The sequence below is a fragment of the Onychomys torridus genome, chromosome 3, assembly GCF_903995425.1.
Source record: "Onychomys torridus chromosome 3, mOncTor1.1, whole genome shotgun sequence".
Lineage (NCBI taxonomy): Eukaryota > Metazoa > Chordata > Mammalia > Rodentia > Cricetidae > Onychomys > Onychomys torridus.
In genome coordinates this window covers 31,441,111-31,462,663 of record NC_050445.1, presented here as the reverse complement: position 1 = coordinate 31,462,663, position 21,553 = coordinate 31,441,111, and the positions used below count along the sequence as shown (strand labels likewise).

Here is a 21,553-nt window from a genome sequence, read left to right as displayed (position 1 = left end):
CTGGAGATAGGAATCTAAGGAAGTAAGACAGTGGAAAGGGGGGATGCTTCTCATCAGTCATAGGAGTCTGTGACTATAGGGGCCTGGCTAAAACCACAGGCCATTTGCATGGCTGAAGAGACTGGGGAATCTAGTATTGAGGGTTTTCTTGGTTAGGGGCCTGCTGGTTCAATGGTCTACAGGGTCAGTGATGTGTGGGGTCAGGGGTCTGCTGGGTCAGTGATCTGTGGGGTCAGGGGGTCTGCTGGGTCAGTGATCTGTGGGACCAGGGGTCTGCTGGGTCAGTGATCTGTGGGATCAGGGGTCTGCTGGGTCAATGATCTGTGGGGTCAGGGGTCTGCTGGTTCAGTGTTCTGTATGGAGGAACAGGGGTTCTTCAGGGTCAGGGATCTACTGGGTCAGTGGTCTGTGGGATCAGGGGTTCTGTAGGGTCAGTGGTCTGTGGGGTAAGGGGTTCTGCAGGGTCAGGGGTCTGCTGGGTCAGTGTTCTGTATGGAGGATCAGGGCTTCTGCAGGGTCAAGGATCTACTGGGCCAGTGGTCTGTGGGACCAGGGGTTCTGCAGGGTCAGGGGTCCTCTGGGATCAGGAGTTCTGCAGGGTCAGGGGTCTGCTGGGTCACTGATCTCTGGGGTCAGAGGTTCTTCAGGGTCAGGGGTTCTGCAGGGTCAGGGATCTGCTGGGTCAGTGATCTCTGGGGTCAGAGGTTCTGCAGGGTCAGGGGTCTTCTGGGATCAGGGGTTCTGCAGGGTCAGTGATCTCTGGGGTTAGAGGTTCTGCAGGGTCAGGGGTCTGCTGGGTCAGTGATCTCTGGGATCAGGGGTTCTGCAGGGTCAGGGGTCTGCTGGGTCAGTGATCTCTGGGATCAGGGGTTCTGCAGGGTCAGGGGTCTGCTGGGTCAGTGATCTCTGGGATCAGGGGTTCTGCAGGGTCAGGGGTCTGCTGGGTCAGTGATCTCTGGGGTCAGAGGTTCTGCTGGGTCAGTGGTCTGTGGGATCAGGGGTTCTGCAGGGTCAGGGGTCTGCAAGGAAGGTCAGGGGTTCTGCAGGGTCAGGGTTCTGCAGGGTCAGTGATCTGCGGGGTCAGGGGTTCTGCAGGGTCAGGGGTCTGCTGGGTCAGTGATCTCTGGGGTCAGAGGTTCCGCTGGGTCAGGGGTTCTGCAGGGTCAGGATCTCAGAAGCTGAGCAGTTGGATGGCTTAGTGGAAGCATGGCAGGTGTGGTGGGAGAGCAAGGGCTGCAGAAGTCATGGTAAGAAGGTGGAGGAAGTGAGCCAAGGGTCTAGTGTTTAGGGTGAATTGGGAGCATGTAAGAAGAGGAGGCAGGAGATCCTGAGGATGGACAAGAGTGCTGGGGAGAACATGGAGCTGTACACTGAAGACGGGAAAGAATGCAAAGTGAATCACCGTGGGACACTGTGATGGTTCTTCACAAGTTACCATGAAATTGTCATATGATCCAGTAATTCCACTTCTATAAGACATATCTGAAAGGATAAAAAGCAGGAGTTTGAAGAGAATTTTGCTCACCAAAGTTCACAGTGGTGTACCACAAGGGCAGGGCAGATATTCATACAAAATGTGGTGTGTGCCTATGAGGGAACACTATTTAATCTGCAAAGGAAATTCTGATCCATACTGATCCATGAAAGGACCTAAAAACATTAAAATAAACCAGGCATAAAAGGACAAATAATGAATGACTGTATGTATATGAAGCACATGGAACAGGCAAATTGTAAAGCCAGAGTGCAGTGGTGTTTGATGGAATAGGAAGAGGGGATGGCAAATTTTGTAGATATGTGGCAAAACAAAAGAAACCACTGAAGCCAGGAGCTGTGATGTGTGTGTGTGTGTGTGTGTGTGTGTGTGTGTGTGTGTGTGTATCTGGCATCTTCTAGGCTTCCTGAGGTTGTGTGTGTGCGTGTGCGTGTGCATGCACTCTTCAGTAGAAATAGCGGCCCTGGCAACTGAGGCTGTCTGTGGAGTTCAGGGCGAAGAAGCAGAATGCACATCTGGAAGGAATATTGGCAAGCTCAGGATAGCAGTGACCTGGGTCTCAGAGAAGGAATGTAGGCACAGATGGGGTCAGGAAGAGACAACGAGGATCCAGGGTAGGTAGCACTGGCAGTGACCAGAGGGCCCACCTCACTCCAGCCATGTGGACATCTCTAGTTTCAATGTGCAGGTGGGTTGTGAGTCCTTTCGGGACAGTGAGCAGTTTCTGAAAGAAAGGCTAAAGAACTTTCTTGCAGACATTACTTGCAACAGTGCCCTCTAGTGAGGCTCTGGATAAGGAAGCTGCAGGGCAAAGTACAGTGATTCCAAACAGTTTAATGTAATTCCAAGACAGTGTGATCACATCTCTACACATATACAATATGCATATGTGAGTTTACAGATCCCATTAATAACTCGCTTCACCTCAGAGACTGAAAATATGATCAAAAAGAAACTGAGTAACAAGCTATAACAGAGTTCACCACAACAGGACCCCCTTCTTCACCCTACAGTTAGTAATATTACAATTAAAATAACTATATTCTTCTATAATTTTTCTGTTAAAATCATCTCATAAATTTACAATGCTATTATTAGTTTCCAAGACTAATATAAATTCACTCCATTTTTCTACAACGAAAATGATGATTAATTTAGAAGCGCACGACGTCATGATGAAAACGAGCATTTTAGTAGCAACAACTTCATCAGTTAAGAATTAGTTTTCTTGAAAAACATTCTAAAGCCAAGTAAAATATCCATCCTTATAACATACCTATAATGAGACTAAGGAATAGGTTACATAGAGGTCTACGACACACTGGTTTGTCCTTTAAAAAAAGTAGACATTTATAAATAAAAAGAGACACATCACGGAAGAAAAAGAGGTACACAAGAAAATACTGTTGCACGCAATAATTCCCACACAGATTAACATGGATTAACACTTTATTACAGAAACCGTACAGTGAAGGAACACGATGGGCCAGGGCTTTCAAGGGGTTATCAAGATTGAGCTAAGATGACCTGGTAGAGAAATATCTAGGTGAGATGACCTCGGGGGAGGGAGCCTTGTTCCTTGGACTAGGGATGGGCATTGCCAGGTCCCCTCTTCCCTGATTTTGTCCTAGGGAGTATGTCTTTCTGCCCAGAGCGTCCTGAACTCACAGGTGGCTGAAAGGTACACATTGCTACAGCTCTCTCTCGCCATCTTCACGGTGCCTTTTGTTTTTGGGAAATGTGATATAATATCAGGCTGCAGCTCAATATATGTGGTCAGAGCAAAATGGGCTGGAAAATTCCAGTCATTCTGATCTGTCCCCTCACTCTCCCGTGCCTTTGTTGCTAGGGACCAGCAGAGCAACAGAGCCATCACAGTCTTCCAGCTCTGCTGAGGTGAGGTGGACAGCAGGGCTGGGTGCTGAGGCCTTAGCAGTGTGTGAAGGAACAGGATGTGCCTTGCTCATTGGACACATTGAGGCTGGCTCCAACCTTAAAGGGTTCCTCTTCCTTCTCATCCATAAAGCTATACTTTTCCTATCAGAAATTTGGCTTGATATATATATACACAAACATATATATCAACATCTCTATCTATACAGTGCTGCTACTACACTAGGGATTCTGCAGCCCCAACATACGCCTTTGTCAACTTCATTTGGTTAAAAAACACACACACAAAGGGGTGGAGGGTGCTTTTGGGGCTAGAAATGATTGTGCCCTGGGTAACCCATGGAAGAAAGCCAGCCTCAAATGGGCTGCACACAAGAGAGGGTTGTGGAAGGACAGGGAGCTAGCAGATTTGGAGGCAGTGTGAACAGGATCTCTGCTTTGAAGGGCCCGTGTGTGTGTGTGTGTGTGTGTGTGTGTGTGTGTGTGTGTGTGTGTGTGACACTCAGAGTCACAGAAAGCTAGAGGATGGCACATCAAGTCACTTGAAACTTCCTATGTCCTTCCTCCTGACCTGAGCGGAAGTACTAACGTGACCATAGCAAATGTGCAGGCCACCAGCCCAGCAGGGAGGCAGGAGCATGGCTCTCAAGGCTAAGCAAGTCTTCTAGTTGGCTCTGGAGCTTCCTGGAGTCCTGAGTGCTGGAGCATGGACCTGTGGTGACAGCAGGGAGGCAGAGGGGGCTATGGCAGCAGGGAGTCTACACGGGGGAGGGGCAGGAGAGAGCCATTTGGAAGCTGGTTGAGAGGACACTAAAGAGAGCCACAGCAGAGACCTTCTTTAGATGCAGTAAATTTAACTTTTCAAATATTAATAAAGAGCCCATTTCTATACCTCTCATTTTAAAAAACATGGGTTAGCTCCAAAGACAATGACACAAAATTCATTTGGTTTATTAGTGCAAAGGAAAACACACACACGCACACACACACACACACACACACACACACACACACACCAGGAGCCTGGGAGTATGGCTCAGAAGGGGGAGATGAAGAACATTCTACAAGGACATTCTAACAGAGCTCACAAGAGCATGCTGTCAGCACTGACCACAGATGCAAAGCCAACAGAGGTGAACAGTCCCGGGTACCTCGTGCTGCAGCTCTCAAGGTGTCAGCTCAAGGAAAGGTCACATCACACCACAGGTCACCGTGGGTTCTCCAGTTCAGTGGTGGTACAATAAAATCCAAACCCAGTCCACACAGTGAGTTCCAGACCAGCCAGGGCTACATGGTGAGACCCTGTCTTAAAGTCACAACACAACAAAACAAAAATAAACACCCCCAAACCCAAACCCAAACCCAATAAAACTGTCAGGGAAATTGACATTTCTTGTCTTCTCTTGCCTACCAGTGGCACCCACACTTGTCTTTGTAAATCCCCTCTGCAGACCCAGTTTCCACGGGCCGTCTTTCGCTGCCCACCCCCAGCTCCTTTGGCTCAGAAGCACCTGCATCTGTCAGCAGAGGCCTCTCAACTGGGTTTCACAGCTTAGCCTGACAATGGGTAAATTAAAGAACACATCATTTTATATGGGTTTTATTTTAAAGAGAGAGAAAGAAAGAAAGAAAAAGACTGAAACAGTGATATGTGGAAACCCAGCTAGCGAACACTGCATAGGGTATGGTTCTCCCTCTCAAAATGCTGACCAAAGGTCACTGGTCATACCTTCAGAGCTTCTGAGAGCCAGCATCATCCACTGCCAGGTGAGTGATCTAGTCCCAGAGGAGGCACTCAAATCAAGACAGAAGTGAGGAAGCAGAGATCATTTCTCACCGCCCCCTCCATGCTGTCAAGAAGGCTTTGACAAGTGTCGATACAACACGGCACAGGCCTCTACATCTTCAGGACTCACCCCTTCCCATTCCCTCTAGACTTCCCTGCACATTCTCTCAGGTTCACTGGAAAGCAACAGTAAAGGAAACATACATAGTGGGCTATAGAACAGTGTGAGTGGAACATGCCTGCCTGGGGAGACACAGCTTCTAACACAAGAGTCAATCAATCACTGTGGTTGAAGATGTCAGTTATAAACAATTTTCTTTTGAAAAGTACCAGGTTAAATGTAAACTATAAAATACTTTAACTATAAAATGTAGCCAAAAGTATGCTTGAATATTGACAGTCAATTGCGTAGTTTACTTGATACTGGAGAAAGCAAAGGGCAAGAAACACGCTCTCCCCGTACTTGAACATCACATTGATTATGACACAAAGAATCATCTCTTCCTTGGTTTCACTTCTGGGATATCAATGAGCTATTCTCAGAATTCACTTCGGCAACAGTGACCAGGGTACACATTAATCCTTACTTTCAGCCCACAGAGAATTCATCGTCTTTTAAATCACAAGATCAAGCTGGCTACATGATTTCAAAAAAGGCTAAAACCAGGACAAATGCCCACATTTGAGGTAATTATTGCCATTAGGTCACAGTTTGTGTAAGATAATGTATCTAAAACCTTCTGAAAACATTGCCAGGTGCTCTGCCAGAGTTCCAGAACATCTACTGACACCAACCAGGGTCTTAGGTCTGCACTAGTTGGGTTTGCTTCCAATGGAGTTAAAGTTCTAGAAGAATTAGAACTGTGTAAACGACCTAAGAAGTTAGGCAAGCGAGTCTGGAGCCAGTCAGTAAAGACATTTTTAGAAGAAAAGAGAAACAAGAAACTCAACCAAACAACTGAGCAGATACGTAAAAGTCTTAAAGAAGTTCAAATCTAGTCCTCAAGCATTTCTAGATTGATTTTTGTCATCTCTCAAGTGAACTGAACAGCGACTGCAGTGCTCCCAGCATCACAGCAGCCAGAGGCGCCTCCTCCTCCTCCTCCTCCTCCTCACTGCAGTGCTCCCAACCTCACAGCAGCCAGAGGCACCTCCTCCTCCTCCTCCTCCTCCTCCTCCTCACTACAGTGCTCCCAGCCTCACAGCAGCCAGAGGCACCTCCTCCTCCTCACTGCAGTGCTCCCAGCCTCACAGCAGTGCTCCCAACCTCACAGCAGCCAGAGGCGCCTCCTCACTGCAGTGCTCCCAGCCTCACAGCAGCCAGAGGCACCTCCTCCTCCTCACTGCAGTGTTCCCAACGCTTGCCCACCTCTTTGAGAAGGGTCTCTCTTCAAGAAAACTCCATTTTGTTCCTCTTCCCAGCTTGCCTTTGTCTTCCCCTCCTCCTCTTTTTGTGTTTCTTCATAGGAAAAAAAAGTTTCTGGATACAGACCCAGATAGTATTTACAAATTTGGCGTGAACCTGGCTCCTGGTTCTGTCCAGAGCTGAAGAGAGGGTCTAGTACAGAGATCAGAGCTGTCAAGATATTAATCAAGTACAGTAAAAAATAGCATTTTGGAAAAAAAAAATATAGACTTTTAGTATTGCCTTTCTAGGACTACCTATAAGCAAGAAAATCCTCTTCTGTATTTATTTTTTTGAAAGAAAAGAACACTTTCCCTTCACTCTTCTAAGAGGTATAGCAGCGTGACTAGTGACTAAAGCTAGTTGCTGGAAAGAAACCAGAAAGGAATTCTAGGAATCCAGAGAAACTCCTCAAGTTTTCTTCAAGTTGAACTCCTCCTCTTCCACCTGCATCCAATCCAGGAACCCCTTTGCACAGACCCATTGAAGTCCACAGTCACAGGGAAGACAGGACGTGACATTCTGCAAAGGACTGTCTTTGCTCCACAGGCTGGTGACTGTGAGCACAGTTCTAGAGCCAAGCAGACAGAACCGAGGCCTCGGCCCCTTCTCACTAGAGGGTGGCCCGGCAGGCTGCAGGCTCTCTAAGATACAGGTACTGACATGGCTGGAGTCAGGGGGTCCATCCAGCAATTCTTAGCACAGTGTTTGGCACACAGGAAGGGCAGCATTACTGAAGGGCTTATTAGAGACAGGCTGCTCACAGGGAAACAAAACTTCATACAGCAAAGTCCTGATTAACAAAACAGGATTAAAAACTTGGGGTTCTGAAATGCGTCACGTTTTCCCTTTCACACATGCCACTTTCTCAGAGGGCCGGCTTTTCCATCTGTCAAATAGGGGTACTGACTCTTGCCGGGGTGTGACAGTGACGTGGGAGGATGCCCAGACAGGCCTTGGCATACCGTGAACACTCAATGAATGTTGGTCAGTCCTTACACGCCGGGTACTACTAGTGTGCAGCAAGAGGCAATCAGTGCAATGTTCTCCTGCATGGGTCTGAGATGTAGGACCCCGAAAGGATTTGGGGGGGTCGTCTGTGACAGGGAGCCTCCAGGGTCTCTTTTCTGGCAATTCTGGGACGGCCTGGGCTCTCTCATGAGCTGCCCTAAAGACACAGGAAACCTTTTCTCAGTTGGCCATAATGAGCCATAGTGCCAAAGTGTTCATGAGGTTTCTTTTGCAATTAAGTAAGCCTCATTTTGCCCTCTTTGGTTCTTTAGAGGCTTGATGGATTTGTCTGAGTACTGCTTGTAGAGACTAGGCAAGTGGACAGATACTGCCTAAGCCTGGGGTGCAGTGTGGGTCACCAGCGAAGGTCTGCTTGCTGGTTTTCTAGCCCCGCAGTGTACCATGAGATCAATGAAGCATAAATGAGCACTGTAGGGCCTCGGTTCCCCAGGAGCAGCAGCATTTAGGACCGCTACTCCACTCCTCTTTAAAGATGAGTGGTTTTGGAACAAATGCAGTGAAATACAAAGAGGAGGCAGGAAGGAGGGAAGATAAATAAACTGCATCACCGAAGACAGTATTGCCCAGAAAGGGACAGGGAATGAATGACATTTGCTCTTCTCTAGAGGTGTCTTTGAGAAGGTTCTTTGGCTATAGAAAGGGACAATTTTACTTTCTGTTCTAATTTGGTAAGGACATCTCTGGCCTGCTTAATTCTGGGGCTTCCCCTTCAGGAATCTATAAAGCACATAAGAAGGAAAAAAAGGAGCGAGGAGCGTGGCCTGTAAGCCCCTGGGCCAGAATGTGTTGTGGTACAATGGCTGGCTGGGGAGTTGTGTGGTGTCAGGCTGGGCCATGGAAGGAGACCTTGCCTCTCATTGAACTCTGCTAGCTGAGGGCACCAAGCTCTTTCCTTCTGTTTGTTTGTTCTACAGCTACTTGGCAGGCCAGCAAGAGCCATGCTCACACCCTCCCCTGCCCTCAGCCAGATGACGAGAACCTGGGAGAGGGAAGGGCAGAGTGAGGACCATCACCCTTACTACCATGAACCACCAGTAATACTTCCTTAAGCCTCCTCAACATTAACTCCACCCCCTACGATCACCCAACCCACTCCTCCACCACTGTTCAAAAAGAGTGTTTGCAACTCCAGAGACCTGGTCCAGGGAGGTCCTCTCTGCTGGGTTGGCCTCCCTTCCTGACCTGCTCCACACTGTGGTCGGTCAGTTCCAGTCCTTAGAGGCAAAGAGAACAAAGCCAAGTTGGCTTTTATAGCAGAAAACAACTTTGCCACCAGGAAGGAGAGAAATTTGAATACAGTCCAGGGGACACTGGGCTACCCCACCCCCTTTCCTCTGAATCACATCAACCACATCCACTTCACAGGGTTAACTGACACTAACACCAGCCTTGCCTACCCACTGGCCTGCTCATCTGCTTTCCTAAAACCTCACCCTAACATACTAACACAGAGACCCGGGTGCTAAGGCCCAGATGGTCAGTAAGAACCCAGCGAGTAGCGGAGTCTGCTGACCGGAGGGTCACAAGGTGCCACAGACGTGTTTCCTCCTCATCTTCCTCATGCTGAGCAGTGTTTATTCCTTGGAGAGGCCCAGAGGGTGCACCAGGAGGTGCACCAGGGACACACAGTCCATTAAGGACAATGTGGGCCTCCTCCCACTGAGAGAGTACGGAGTCCTAAGGACGGCAGCCTTTCTTCCATCTTCTTTGCCAAAGGGATGTGGTGCGAGCACCTTAGAAGGAACTTGGGTGAGGATGCTAACTAGCGAGGGTCTTCTGTGCATCGACTTGTGGCCCAGGCAGCAGTAGGATGAGGGTTTGCACAGTGGCTGTCTTCTGTCTGGGGAAGCCAGCGCTCCCCTTCTTCCCCAGGGGCCTGGTGTTTGGGTGACAGCGGGTAATGTGCACACACCCAGCACCACAATTAGGGCACTGGCGGGCAGAGCCAGAGCCCAGGAGGGAGGCGGCTACAAGTCCCCCTGTGCCCTTCACTTGCCAGTGATTTAGAAGGGAGCCTGCAGTGTCTGAGCAGCTGCTGGACTCTGCGTGAGGCTCTCTGTGTCCCATCCCTTTACTTGGCTCCCTCGAATTGCGTGCTGGGAGGGTGTCTGGGGAAGCAGCAGACTAGGGAAATGGGAAGGGAGGTAACTGAGCAGGACTGAATGAGACAAAAAGAGGCACCGACCGACTGCCCATCACCCTCACTACACCTAATGGCTTTTGGGTGGGACCACTGTCGCTGCGTTGAGGGAGATAAGCCACACTCCAAGTATGCTGACAGGAAAGTCTAGGGCAGCTTTGAGAGGGGGCCTTTTATGCTGAATGTCAGCTGTGAGGCAGGCTAAAATCTGGTCAGTAGTTCAGACATGGAGGAAAGCACAGAGAATATGGGAGAAGCTGCCAAAGGGTCCAGAAGACATTGCCCCAGCAGTGGCTGTGTACTGCTGGGCCACGCACAGAAGGGCCCCGAGGATCCGAGTCTCTGCTTTGCAGTAGGCCTTCCTCACAGCTGTTTATGGGCAGAGATGACAAACATTTCCTAATTCCTGGGCCTTTCCTTTTGTTTTCTTTCTCTTTCTCTGACGAGATTGGACATAGGTATGTCCCTCCAGTCTACTCATATACTCACAGCTATAATAAAATAAATTTAAATACTACCAAGAAGACACAAATACTTGAATAAATGTATACTTCAAACCCTGACTAGAGTAGCAACAAGGTGATAGTGATCACAATGACAGTGACAATATCACAAGTAGTCAGTACACTAATACTAACTTTATGAGCAGCAAGAACGTTCACTCTCCATCTGCAAAGGGAAAGGGAGGACACAGAAGGTGGAATAGTGAGAAGCTTCAATGCAGGGACCAAGAAGAGGAGAGGACAGAGTCATCCCTCCCCCAGAAGGCCAGCTGCATACCATGCTGGTCTCCAGATGCTGCCACACAGTGAGGCAAACCCAGGCCCACTTTCAGTCAGGACTAGCTGCCTGGTGACTTAGTCTGTGAAGGTCCCACAAGAAACTGTGTGACAGATGGATTTCCATGCTGGAGAGGCTCTAGGAGCCTCTAGCTCAGGGCTTCTCCACAGACTTTGTTCCCTACCCCTCTTCGAACTGACTTTTCCTGTGTCTCACTTTCAGCTAAAGCCAGTCTTGGGCTAACGTGGTTCTGAGCAGGATGAGAAGGATGCAGCTCCCTACCCCAGACCCACTTCATTCATTATGTCTCCAGCAAGTCCTTGGCTGGAGGTGGGTCAGGCCTTGCCAGGCTCCAGCATCTCTTCTTTTTGGCCCAAGGTGCACTAAGACAAACCCAGTTTGGGGACTTTATAAGAATTGATGGGTAGGGAAGTTTCCAGAGTTTTTCACAGCTAAAAGCTAAGTAAGCTTTGTTACTGAAGAAGGAAAGGTATCATGAAGAAAGCCTTTCACAGTAGATTGCTTAGGGTCTGCAGAAGAAGACAGGGAGGGAGTCTGGACTGCTGACTAGACCTTTTACCTGAAGATGTGGATTGGGGCCAGCTAGGACTCACACCAGGATCAAACAATTCAAACCATGCTATTATGTCCCATCCTGGACCCGACTGGTCTCCAACCTCCATGGCTTCAGTTTCTCAGTAGGAATACAAAATCCCTACCCACCTCACTGTTCAAAACTGGAGAAAACGTCCAGATGTAGCAAAGGTGCAAAGAGGGTGCAAGGCAGATTTCTTTGGAGGCTTAATTGTCCATGGGAGTGTCTTCCCAATGTCCCTCCAGCCCCGCTGCCTGCTGCATCTCTCTCAAAAGCAGAGATCAAAGTGTGTTGGGAGGCCTAGGATAACTTCAGGAAGAAGCAACAGCAAACTCACCGGTGGAGGTCTGCAGGGGAGGGCTGGGTACACAAGCAGTCTGACTGCAGCCCTGGAGCTGGTGGAGAGAGATGTGGGTGTGCCCAGAGGACCAGGCTTCTTATGGGAGGGGGGAAGGGAGGGGGTAGGGGGGAAAGGAGGGAGGGGAGGGAAGGACTGGGAAAGTAACCAGAAATGGGAACAGGTCTCCTGCTTCTCCCCATATGGCTCCAGGAAGGAGGTGTGGTGGGCTTGGAGGCTGAGGCAAAGCTGACATTCTTAAGACCCCCCTCACACCATCTGTGGCCGAGCTAGAGCAGGGTAGAAGTCTCTCTGGACCTGTGCCCTCAGAGTAAAACTCAGCAAAAGAACCAGCTGTGTGCCCCGACCTGGCTCCCACATCCCTCTTGAGATCCATGATTCTCCCCTTTTAATGCAAGCTTCTTTAAAATCCTGCTCACAACGAGCCCAGGAAAGACAATCCACATGACATTAAAATGATACAAAAACAAAAAGACCCAGTAAAATAGTCTAACAGCTTAACACAAGAGCTGAGAACGTATCTGACCAGCCCCAGCCAGTTTCTTGGAGTACCAGTGGAAGTAAACCCTTCACCGTGTCTGTCTGTCTGTCTGTCTGTCTGTCGGTCATTAAGGCACTAGGAGGGAATGATGTAAAATCAAGACCGCAAGGGCTGTGACGGCGGTGCCAAGGGACACACAGGGAGGGTGGCAGCCCTGCTCACACCCACACGTGCACACTCATGCACACTCACTCGTTCACCTAGACCAGCACATTGGTTCCATGCCTATGTCCTATCACTTTTTTGTGCAATTATACTGAGGAATAGTCTATTGGTATCACTGGAGTCGAACACAAGGTAGGAAACAAGGGTGCAGAGTGCTACACTCTACTCGAGTGTCCACGGCGACCACTAGCCCTATGCCACACGACTAGGGGTGATTCAAAGAGGAAAAAGTCTCAGAAAAGAAAAAAATTAAAGACGGCAACATACATTATTAATGACATCTGAGGAATAACATTGCTTAGAGATTTATCCAGAGTGCCCCAAAAGAGGAAACCCACCCCTCTCCTGAGGGGTCTTCTTCCATCAGTCTGGCCAACCCCAGTATTCCTGACGAATGAGCCAGAACTGGGCTTTGTCAACCTCAGACCAATCCCCAAATATGAGCCTCCTCAGGCCATGGCCTGACATTTGAAAGGGATATTGACCCTTTTGGAGTTCTGGAAAAATCCCTAATTTTCATGTTCAATTAATTAAAAATCTATTGGATTTCTGTATCAGGTGTCCCTGACAGCAAATTCTTCAATGTCACTTGCTGCCATATGAAAATAATCTTTAAAAAGTTCATAAAGTTCTTCAAAAACTGGGGCCCCTTGCTTCCAGAATCTTCCTGTAGCTCTTCTTTTTCTTTCCAGTTTGGTGCAGAATGGGTTTGTGAGCTGTGTTTTTTTCTTTTTTTCCTCTTTTGTTACTAACATTTTTCTTTTTCTTTTTTTTCCTTTTTCTTTTTTAAAATAGAAAGCATAGATTTCCCACTCCTTAATCCCTTCCTTTAAAATGTTCTCTTCTCTGCCCTAAGACCTCCCTTCTAGTTCAAGTCCCCAGCTGCCCCCCTCCCTGCCCCATCTGCATTCTCTGTGTGCGGCACCTGCAGTATAAAACCCCAGCTCCCCAGGTCTGCTGGGAGCTCTTCCACCCCTCACCCTGCAGACCCTCTCCAGTGTTTAGATGTAAGGGTATTGGTTGACCTTGGCAGGACTCAGTGGGTATCCAGTGTAGACGGTGGAGGCTGGTGAGGCGCTGATATAGGTCTGGTGGGCAAACTGGGCCGGATACTGACTGGGGTGGATGGTGGGTGAGGGTAGGACCCGGGGCCCCATGCTCACAGGAACTTGGTGGACGATGCTGGCCGGATAGGCAGTGTGCTGCACAGTGTGTCGTGCTGAGCCTTGGGATGCCACCAGGTGGGCTACGGTGCCAGTGGAGCCTAGGGCTGTGGGCGCTGTATAGGTGTAGAGGTGAGGCTGGGTGGGAAGGTGGGCAGCTGCAGCCAGGTGGGGGTGTACAGTGCCATGGCTGGGGCTGTTGTGCGGGAAGGTGTATGGAGCCTGGGCCATGGTAGGAGTGATGTAGGCCTGCTGTCGGCGGTGACTTCCAGTGCGGTCTGCAGCCATGTGCTGTTGAGCCTGAGGAAAAAAGGAGCAGAGGGACTGTGTTAGGGGAAGAGGAAAAGTATGGGAAGACAGAATGGGAAGACAGAAGAACTACATCAGTTTCCCTTCAAAAGTGGAGAGCATAAAAATGTGTTTGGATTGAGAAAGTAATGTCTGACTGGCTAGTTACCAGATTAGGGTGATATTCGGCCAGCCTGGAACAAAGCCAGTGGGATTTGGCTAGAGTGACCCTCTGAGAGTAACTGCTTCCCACATGCTGTGAAATCTAAAACTGGGGACTTCCAGAACCAGTCCAAGAAAGAGCCCTCTCTCCTGTTGAGAGCCCAAATGATGGGTGTGTGTGCAAGTCCCAGGGTACTCTCTGCATGGGTCTGGGCTCTGACTGTGAGGATCCCCTTCAGTGAGGCTAGCCTGTGGACCCAAAGCAATGGCAGGACACTATGCCCAACCTTTGCTGGGTCCATGCGGCCCTCTGACCAGCAGTTCAGCTCTGGCACCACATCACTAACTACTCTATTACTTTGCTTTGGGCTGGCTCTTGTGAACCAGTGATACCGCCTTTCCCAGGGTTGGTCTAGCATAGGAATAAACCATCAAGGCCCCTTAGGTTAGGGCACTGCCTTTTGTGGCTGTCGGGGTTTACCTGGCTGAGATTGAGGGGCTGCTGCTGCTGGAAATGGGGGCCTGGCCGCTGCTGCCGGTAGGCGATGGCTCCTGATGAGCTCCCTGAAGAGTGGCCACTGGTGGAGGTCACGGTGCTGGAGGACTTGGACTTGAAGGAGGATGAATGGTGACTGGTACTGAGTGCTGTGGGAGGATGAACAGGTCATAGGTAGGTGGCATGTCCTTGGCTGTCTAGCAGACTCGTTCCCTCCCCTTGTAAACAGTGGCCTTCTAGGAAGGACATGTTCCTGAGACGCCCAGACCAAAACCACTCGGTCCCTGAACCTGGTCAGGCATTCACATTGACTCTAGAGAAGCAGCTGGGCTCTAGCCCTTGGCTACATGGTCAATTGGAGCTGCAAATGAGGGGCATAGGAGTAACAAAATCAAGGGTAAAGGCACAGGTCCAAGCTGGGCCCCATACTGGTCTTCTAGGGAAAGTGCATAGCACTACCTGGGAGGTCTGTGAAAGGAAGAAGGCTTGTCTGGTTCCCTCCCAGGTAGCCAAGAGGATCAGACGTGATCACGCCAGTGGTTGGCCCTAACAAACAACTAGGATGAACAGTAGAGGCTACAATAACCCTGCAGTTTTCCTGACCCAAGGCAGGATGAGACTAGCTTTCCCAGGGAATGGCCTGAGAACCCAGTATGGCTGACATTAACAACTGTTCCTATGTTATTGACAATGTAGAGACTCTGCCCAGCTAGGATGTAGCTCTATACTTGGGTCAATGTGAGTCCAGCTTTGTAGCTGGGGGGTGGCATGAGAGTCTGCATTCTAGTATATTCTGGATGTTGCTGCTGGGTAGGAAGACCACAGCCTTAATGGGTAGGAGATTGAGAAAGACAATACCCATATTAGACGGCTCTAGGGGAGCCCAGAGCTCTATTAGAGCCTACTGTTTTAACCTAGCCAATATGTTCTAAGTACATGCTGTCTGCCAGACACTGTGACCATGTACCACCCAGGGACAGATGGGGTGAGAGTGGTAATCAGGAGGCATCACAGAGCATAAAAGCAAGAGGCAGGGGATGCAGGGAGGTAGTAATGGATGGGTAGGAAAGGCCTGAACTGTTTAGCTGGGCAGGGGTGAGATCTTCACCCGCTGAATAAAGTAAGTGATGCTTTGCAAAGAAGAACACCTAAACGGACAGGTCATAACCCTCTCCTCTCCCCTTTTATTTTTGATAGGGTCTCAAGTAACCCAGGCTGCCCTCAAATGGGGAATCTTCCTGTCTCTGCTTCTTCTGCACTGGCATTACAGATGTGCATCACCACACCTGGCTCAGCTATAGCCTCTTTACTGAACAATACCCAAGAACCAACCATAAGCAGACAGACAGTTATGAGGGGACACTGCATGTCTTGTTTAAACCTGCACAGATCCTAGGCAGACATGGGTGGGAGAAGGTCCCAGACACCTCCTCTGTGATCTGAGTGCCTGCAGGAACAAAAGCCTGTGGATTGTACTGTTGGTGTTGTATGTTTCAAAGCCACAGCTAACATGTTAATTGTACTCTTACAAGCTAAAGAACAAAGAACTAGTTGAGAAGACAAGGTTTTGGTTTGGAGGTCGAAGGACTGCCTGCCTCCCACTGCCCTAGGCCAACCAAGTCCCAGTCTAGGCAGGAACATAATGCCAGCTGGGAGATGGGCTGCATGAGACAGGTGCACAAAGGTGGTGTTGAATCTCTTAACAAGTCTGAGGAGGGCTTTGCTCAAGGGGAGAGAGAGCATACTGTAAGAGAGAGGCAATAAACCTCTTCACCTCCATCAGTCCAAGTGTATCTGAGCACTGTCACATTGTGTCTTGGAGTTAATGATTCATTTCCTTCACCAAGTTTCTGGAAATGACTAAAATACAGGTCTCTATCTCATTCTTAGGACAGATGGCACTACACATTCAGGAACATGTATAATAAAAGATGGGGCCTTTGAATGACTTAGGCTGGATTGACAAATTCCAGGGCAATGAAGTCAGTGCTGTGGACCACCAATGATGGGAGAAGAGTTCCATCAAGGGCACTGGCTCCAGGAGAAGGACAAAGGGAAACTGGAAACCTGGGGACAGCAGATCATGGCATGTGCAGAAGGAAGAGGGACCATCCTACCTCTCAAGAGACTCCCAGTCTCAAGCAAAGGAAGATCTGATTTACTGGGAGGGAGATAGTGGGTCCCAGAAAGACGTCCCTAAATCTGACTGTGCACTGGCACCCAAGGTCTCTCCTACCTACCCACGGCATCAAAGTCCCTTAGGAAGTGCCTGGGACTTGGTGTACTGAGCTTGCCAGGAATCCAGAAGCTGCCAGGCACTAGTGGAGCAGACGACATTTAGGACTCAGTGCCCAAGCTAAGTCAGTGAGATTCTCCAAGTCCAGCCCAGACCTGGGTCTTTGAGGACTAGCTATGGGGTCAAACAAAGCTGCATGCCTTGGCTGTCTGTCGGCAGAGCTCCCTTTTCTCTTGGGCATCAGGAGATTGTGAGCTGGAATTGAGAGATCAAGGGCTGATCTCTGCTCTAGTTCAGCATCCTAGGAACTTTGTAGGATTATGTTAGAGGCAGAATCAATTAGTTTCAGGGATCTACAGCTTGGGTCTGCTAAATATTAACATTAGAAGGAGCCTGATGTTCACCTAGTACCTTTATTGTGATGACAAGATGAGGAGACTATGTCAGGGCTGATCAAGCTGTCTGAGTGGAAGAACCCTGAATGCAGGAAGGTCCTGAAGGGGTCAAGAGATTCAGGGAGTAATTTCCTTGGCAGAGGTGAATGAGGTGGCAGGGGGCCATCACTATCCTAATGTAGATTCTGTGGCTTTGAGGGAATAGATCCTCATTCAAGCAGTGTATGTGCAACAAATGTGCTTAGAGCACAGGTAAGCTCCAGCAGCAGATTGTGAGAGACCAGCTGCATGGCCCTGGGCTAGTCTGAGACCCCCATGCTCTTGCAGTTCCTTTGTTTGGGAATCATAGAAACTGCAGAGTTACTACGGAGACTAGTTGTATTAGAGAGTCCTTGTGGGGTTCATTCCATATGCATACCCCCTTTACCAAGCAGCTCAGCAACCTCATGTTATCTCTTAGCCAGGGCACTGTGGGCCCCACACTCTGCTTCTCAGCCCTAGGGCACGACTCTGTAACTAGCATCAACTCCACAGACTGTGGGGGCAGCTAGGATCTAAAAATGAGCAGCAGTGGCAGGGTGCCAGGCAGATGCATTTGATGAGCCTGTCTTCTGAAGAAGGTAGCTTGGATACCTTTAAAGTCATGGTGAGTGCTCGGCAAGGAGGCCTGTGAGCACACCACACATGGTCACCCCAGTCAGACGGTCAGAGAGAAAGAAGCCCAAGCTGGTTTCCATTTCCTTTCAGGCAGAGTTCTTGGTGTGAAAAAGGGAGGCTGGTCACAGGCTGGCTGCCTCAGCGGACTGGAAAAGTCCCTAGAGATCTCATCTTGAGTTCTACTCTACCTCAGCAGCCTGTATCTTCTAGGCCTGGCAAAGCTGTAACCAGCAAAGAAGGATCCTTATCTTCCAGGGTAACCTCAGGTGTCTCCTGTTGCCATGTCAGGTGACAGACAGGAGGTAGCCTCTCATGTTTAGACAAAGCTTGACAGTGTGTCCCTTTCTGACATGAAGATGCTCCCTGGCCTGACTGTGGCTGATGACAGCATGTGACAGGACATGCAGACACTTTTGGCTTAAACTCTCGGTTCATCTATGTGAGCCTGAGTGAAGAAAACACTGAAGTGATGTTGCTGAGTAGGACCATGATGAACAACTGTGCTGATTCTGAAGGCTCAGCTCACCAGCTTCCTGCTAGGGCTCAATTTTCAGAATAAGCCTCAGAGAATGTTAGTTCTTTAAACAAAGCCGAGAGCAATGTGCTCAGCTCACATCTCTGTGCCCAAGAAAAAGTCCCGATAAAGGTCCATGACTCCCATATGGCAACTCAGAGGAAGTGTTTCCTCCACAGGACACCCACTGTCCCAGTGGGCTCTAGGAAGATGTCAGCAATGACCAAACCAGTTGATAGGAAATGACAGAGCCACCATGAGGACAGCCATGCTTGCAGAATTTCAAAAGGAAAATGATGATTTTCTGTGGTATAGGCAGACTCTCACTGTGGCTGCTTGAACAGAACCGTGTGTGCAACACAGATCATATGAAATAATTAGGTACTTCCTGTGTCACCAGGACTGGCATTTGTGAGAGCAGAGAAGAGTTTGCTGTGGCCCCAGTTACCTGGCCCTAGGCTGTCACATTCCACCAACACTTCGCTGGCCTGGGTCTTCAGGGGAGGTACGATGATGGTGCGGGGGTTGCCAGCACAGTGACTCTCGAGGCCCCCCTTAGTGTCCAGGGTGTGGGTGCCGCTGTGCCCTGTGCGCTGCTGCACCGAGTAGGGGCTGGTGTTGCTGGAGGAGTCCGAGCAGGGAGAATCGTGGACTGTGACACAGCTGATGACATTTTTTCTTTGCTTGGAGACTGTGCTGCAGAGTTAAAGGGAGAAGTTAGAATTATGGGCTGGCTGTGAGGTGAGACAACCAGAGAGTACATGGCGAGGCCGGCAGAGCAGGGCTGGGCCTGGCACCAGGCCCACTGACGCCGAGTGAGACAATCGGATAGGCCTGGGCTGTCCTCACATGGCAGGTTCAGTGGAGTTTGGTGGGTCTGTCTGAGCAAGGAAACACAACCTGAATGAACTAGGCAGGCAGAGGACCAGCTTGGAAGGGAAATGGCCCTGACTCTGGGCTCTGGGCCTGTGAGAATCAGCAGAGTGTAAGCAGGAAGGGAGGAGGCATCCAGTGATCCAGGATGCTGGCAGAGGAGTAGAAGGAGTGAAGCTCTCAAGATCTCAGCAGCATCATTCAGAAACTCTGAGAAATAGAAATTGGGCTGAATTTGGGTGATTGTGCTCAGGCCACCTAGGACCCCTGGGTGCCCATTTGTAGGGACGGCTTGGCCTTCCTGCAGAGTTCCTATCCTCGGGGCCAAGTCAGGAGACAGTACTGTCTTGAGTACTAAAGGCAAGTCTCTTGTGTGCTGATGCCACTAGGGAGTGGATCCCAAGCCCATGTCTTCATTTTCTAACTGGGAACAAGGAAGAGCTGGCTTGGGGTGGCTCTTGGCTAGCACTTGCTTTTCAAAGGTTTATACTCCTGTGGTTCCTCTAGGAACTGATTCCATCTGCCTGTGGCTTGGTCATAGGCTGCTGGGATGACAGATGTGGAACTTACTGCGTATTATGCAAGGTTTTAAAAATGGATGTTCTTCTATTTTTGTACACTGATCAGTTATTTTTAAGAAATAACAATTGCCTAGACAAGATGGCCACTTTCCAGCTAATCGGATATGAGCAAAAACCCAGTATTTATAGAATCTGATAGGGTTCCCAATGACCTTCCTATCCCACAGACCCAGGCCAGGCACTTTCCAATGATGATGCATTTTTATCACTTGAGGGAGAGTAGGGAAGTGGGCAGGCACTTTCAGGAGCAGCTAGTAGGAAGTCAGCAGGGCTGTGGACCTACAGAGGCTGGACGGGCAGTGGGCTGAAGGCTCTAGGTGACCTGGCCCTGCTCCTGATGCCTAGCACTAGTGATGCCAGGCCTGGGCCATTCCTCTCATGGCCATACACCCTGTTCTTTCTGGTTTAGGACAGAAGGTCCTGGTGGGGCTTTCAACCAGATGTTTATCTTCAGTATGTGCTGATGACAGGGCCCTGGGAAGCATCAATTATTGAGGGATTTAGTTGTCTGCACAGCAATAATATGGGTAACAACAGAACTTATATCAGGCTGTTCTGGGACTTGGCGAGACAATAATACTGCATGACACATGTAAGTAGTTCATCAGGTGAACTACCACTATTATTATATAGGATGAGCTTCCCTAATCCAAAATAAAAAATGCTCCCAAATCTAAAAATTTTTGAGTGTTGACATGGTATCACAAGTGGGAAATCCCATGTCTGACCTGATATGACAGGCTGTAATAAAAAAGCAGGCATACTAAAAATAATTGTGTAAAATTCCCTTTGGAAGATATGCACATGGGAAAATTTTAAATTTGAAATGTTTTTGGTCTCAAGTCTTTTTAAAAAATAATTTTAATTTTTATTGAAAATAGATTTTTTTTATATAATATATTCTGATCATGGTTTTTGCTCCCAACTTTTTCCAGATACTCCCCACTTCACCCACACGCATTCAAACCTTTTCTTTCTTTCTCATTAGGCAACTAGAAACCAAAAACCAAACCAAACCACACAAACAAATCAGAATAGTACTAAACAAAAAAGCAGGAAAAAAAAGAACCTCCCCTCCTCAAAAACTCCACAAGACAAACATACAGATGCAGAGATACGCTCCTCCTCCCCAGAAATCCCACAAAAATACAAAGTTAGAAACCATAATATATTAGCAAAAGATTTACAAGGTAAAAAACAAACAAACAAACAAACAAACAAACAAAAACTAGACAAAGCACTATGCAACGAAAGTCCACAGAGAGTGTCTAGTGTTGGCCATCTAGTGCTGGGCATGGGACCTCCCCGTAAGTGTGGTTTGTACAGCCAGCGAGACGCCATTGGAGAACTAATTCTTCCTCTGAGAGGTTATCAAGTGGAAATAGCTTCTGAGTTAGGGAGGGGGGCTTGTGTCCATTTCTCTCTCATTGTTGGGGCCCCATCTGCTTAGACCTGTGCAGGGCCTGTCCCAAGCCTTTTTTAAAGACAGGGTTCCACTGTACAGTCCAGACTGCCTCCTGAGTGCTAGGATTAAATTTAGGCACGCAGCACCGTGCCTGCTGTCTCAAGGCTTTTGGGTAAAGGATATTCAACTTGTGGTCTTATCGGTTGTACTACCTGAGATAGCATGGGAAAGCAAGTTCTACCCAAAACCTTATGAGGCACAGAGAGTTTAGGGGGAAGGGCTTGCTGAAGAAGTTCTTCTCCAGTTTGTGCTGAGCCAGAAGAGTGACAGGAAAGAAATGATACATCAGAGATCTGGAATCTTGGAGCTCTAGTCATCGCCATAGGGAAGAGCTGCACCAAGAAATAGAAACATGCCTCTGTCTTCGAGAAGATGAAAAGCTCTGTGGGAGACCATATAACAACACGACAAGTTGAACAGTAAAAGTTTTAAAATAACCAGTTAGAATAATGGAGTCACAAAGCCATCCATGATTAACTGTCACACGAGTCTTCCAGATGATAACTGTTAAAAACCCCAAAGAAGTCGAGGAA

At 48.8% G+C, this 21,553-nt stretch overlaps 1 protein-coding gene across 4 annotated transcripts in view; it reads right to left on the bottom strand.

Annotated features, from left to right (window-relative positions):
- Positions 1-12,439: 12,439 nt before the first annotated feature.
- The window catches only part of Hipk2 (homeodomain interacting protein kinase 2), a 185,588-nt gene continuing 176,474 nt past the window's right edge, over positions 12,440-21,553 (bottom strand). For all 4 annotated transcript variants that reach the window (XM_036182325.1, XM_036182326.1, XM_036182327.1 and 1 more), the window contains exons 13-15: positions 18,550-18,797; positions 14,285-14,448; positions 12,440-13,653 (exon numbers count right to left, since the gene is read on the bottom strand). In XM_036182325.1, coding sequence (XP_036038218.1) covers positions 13,192-13,653; positions 14,285-14,448; positions 18,550-18,797 — 874 coding nt within the window. In that variant the 3' untranslated portion in view covers positions 12,440-13,191. The remainder of the gene's footprint in view (positions 13,654-14,284; positions 14,449-18,549; positions 18,798-21,553) is intronic.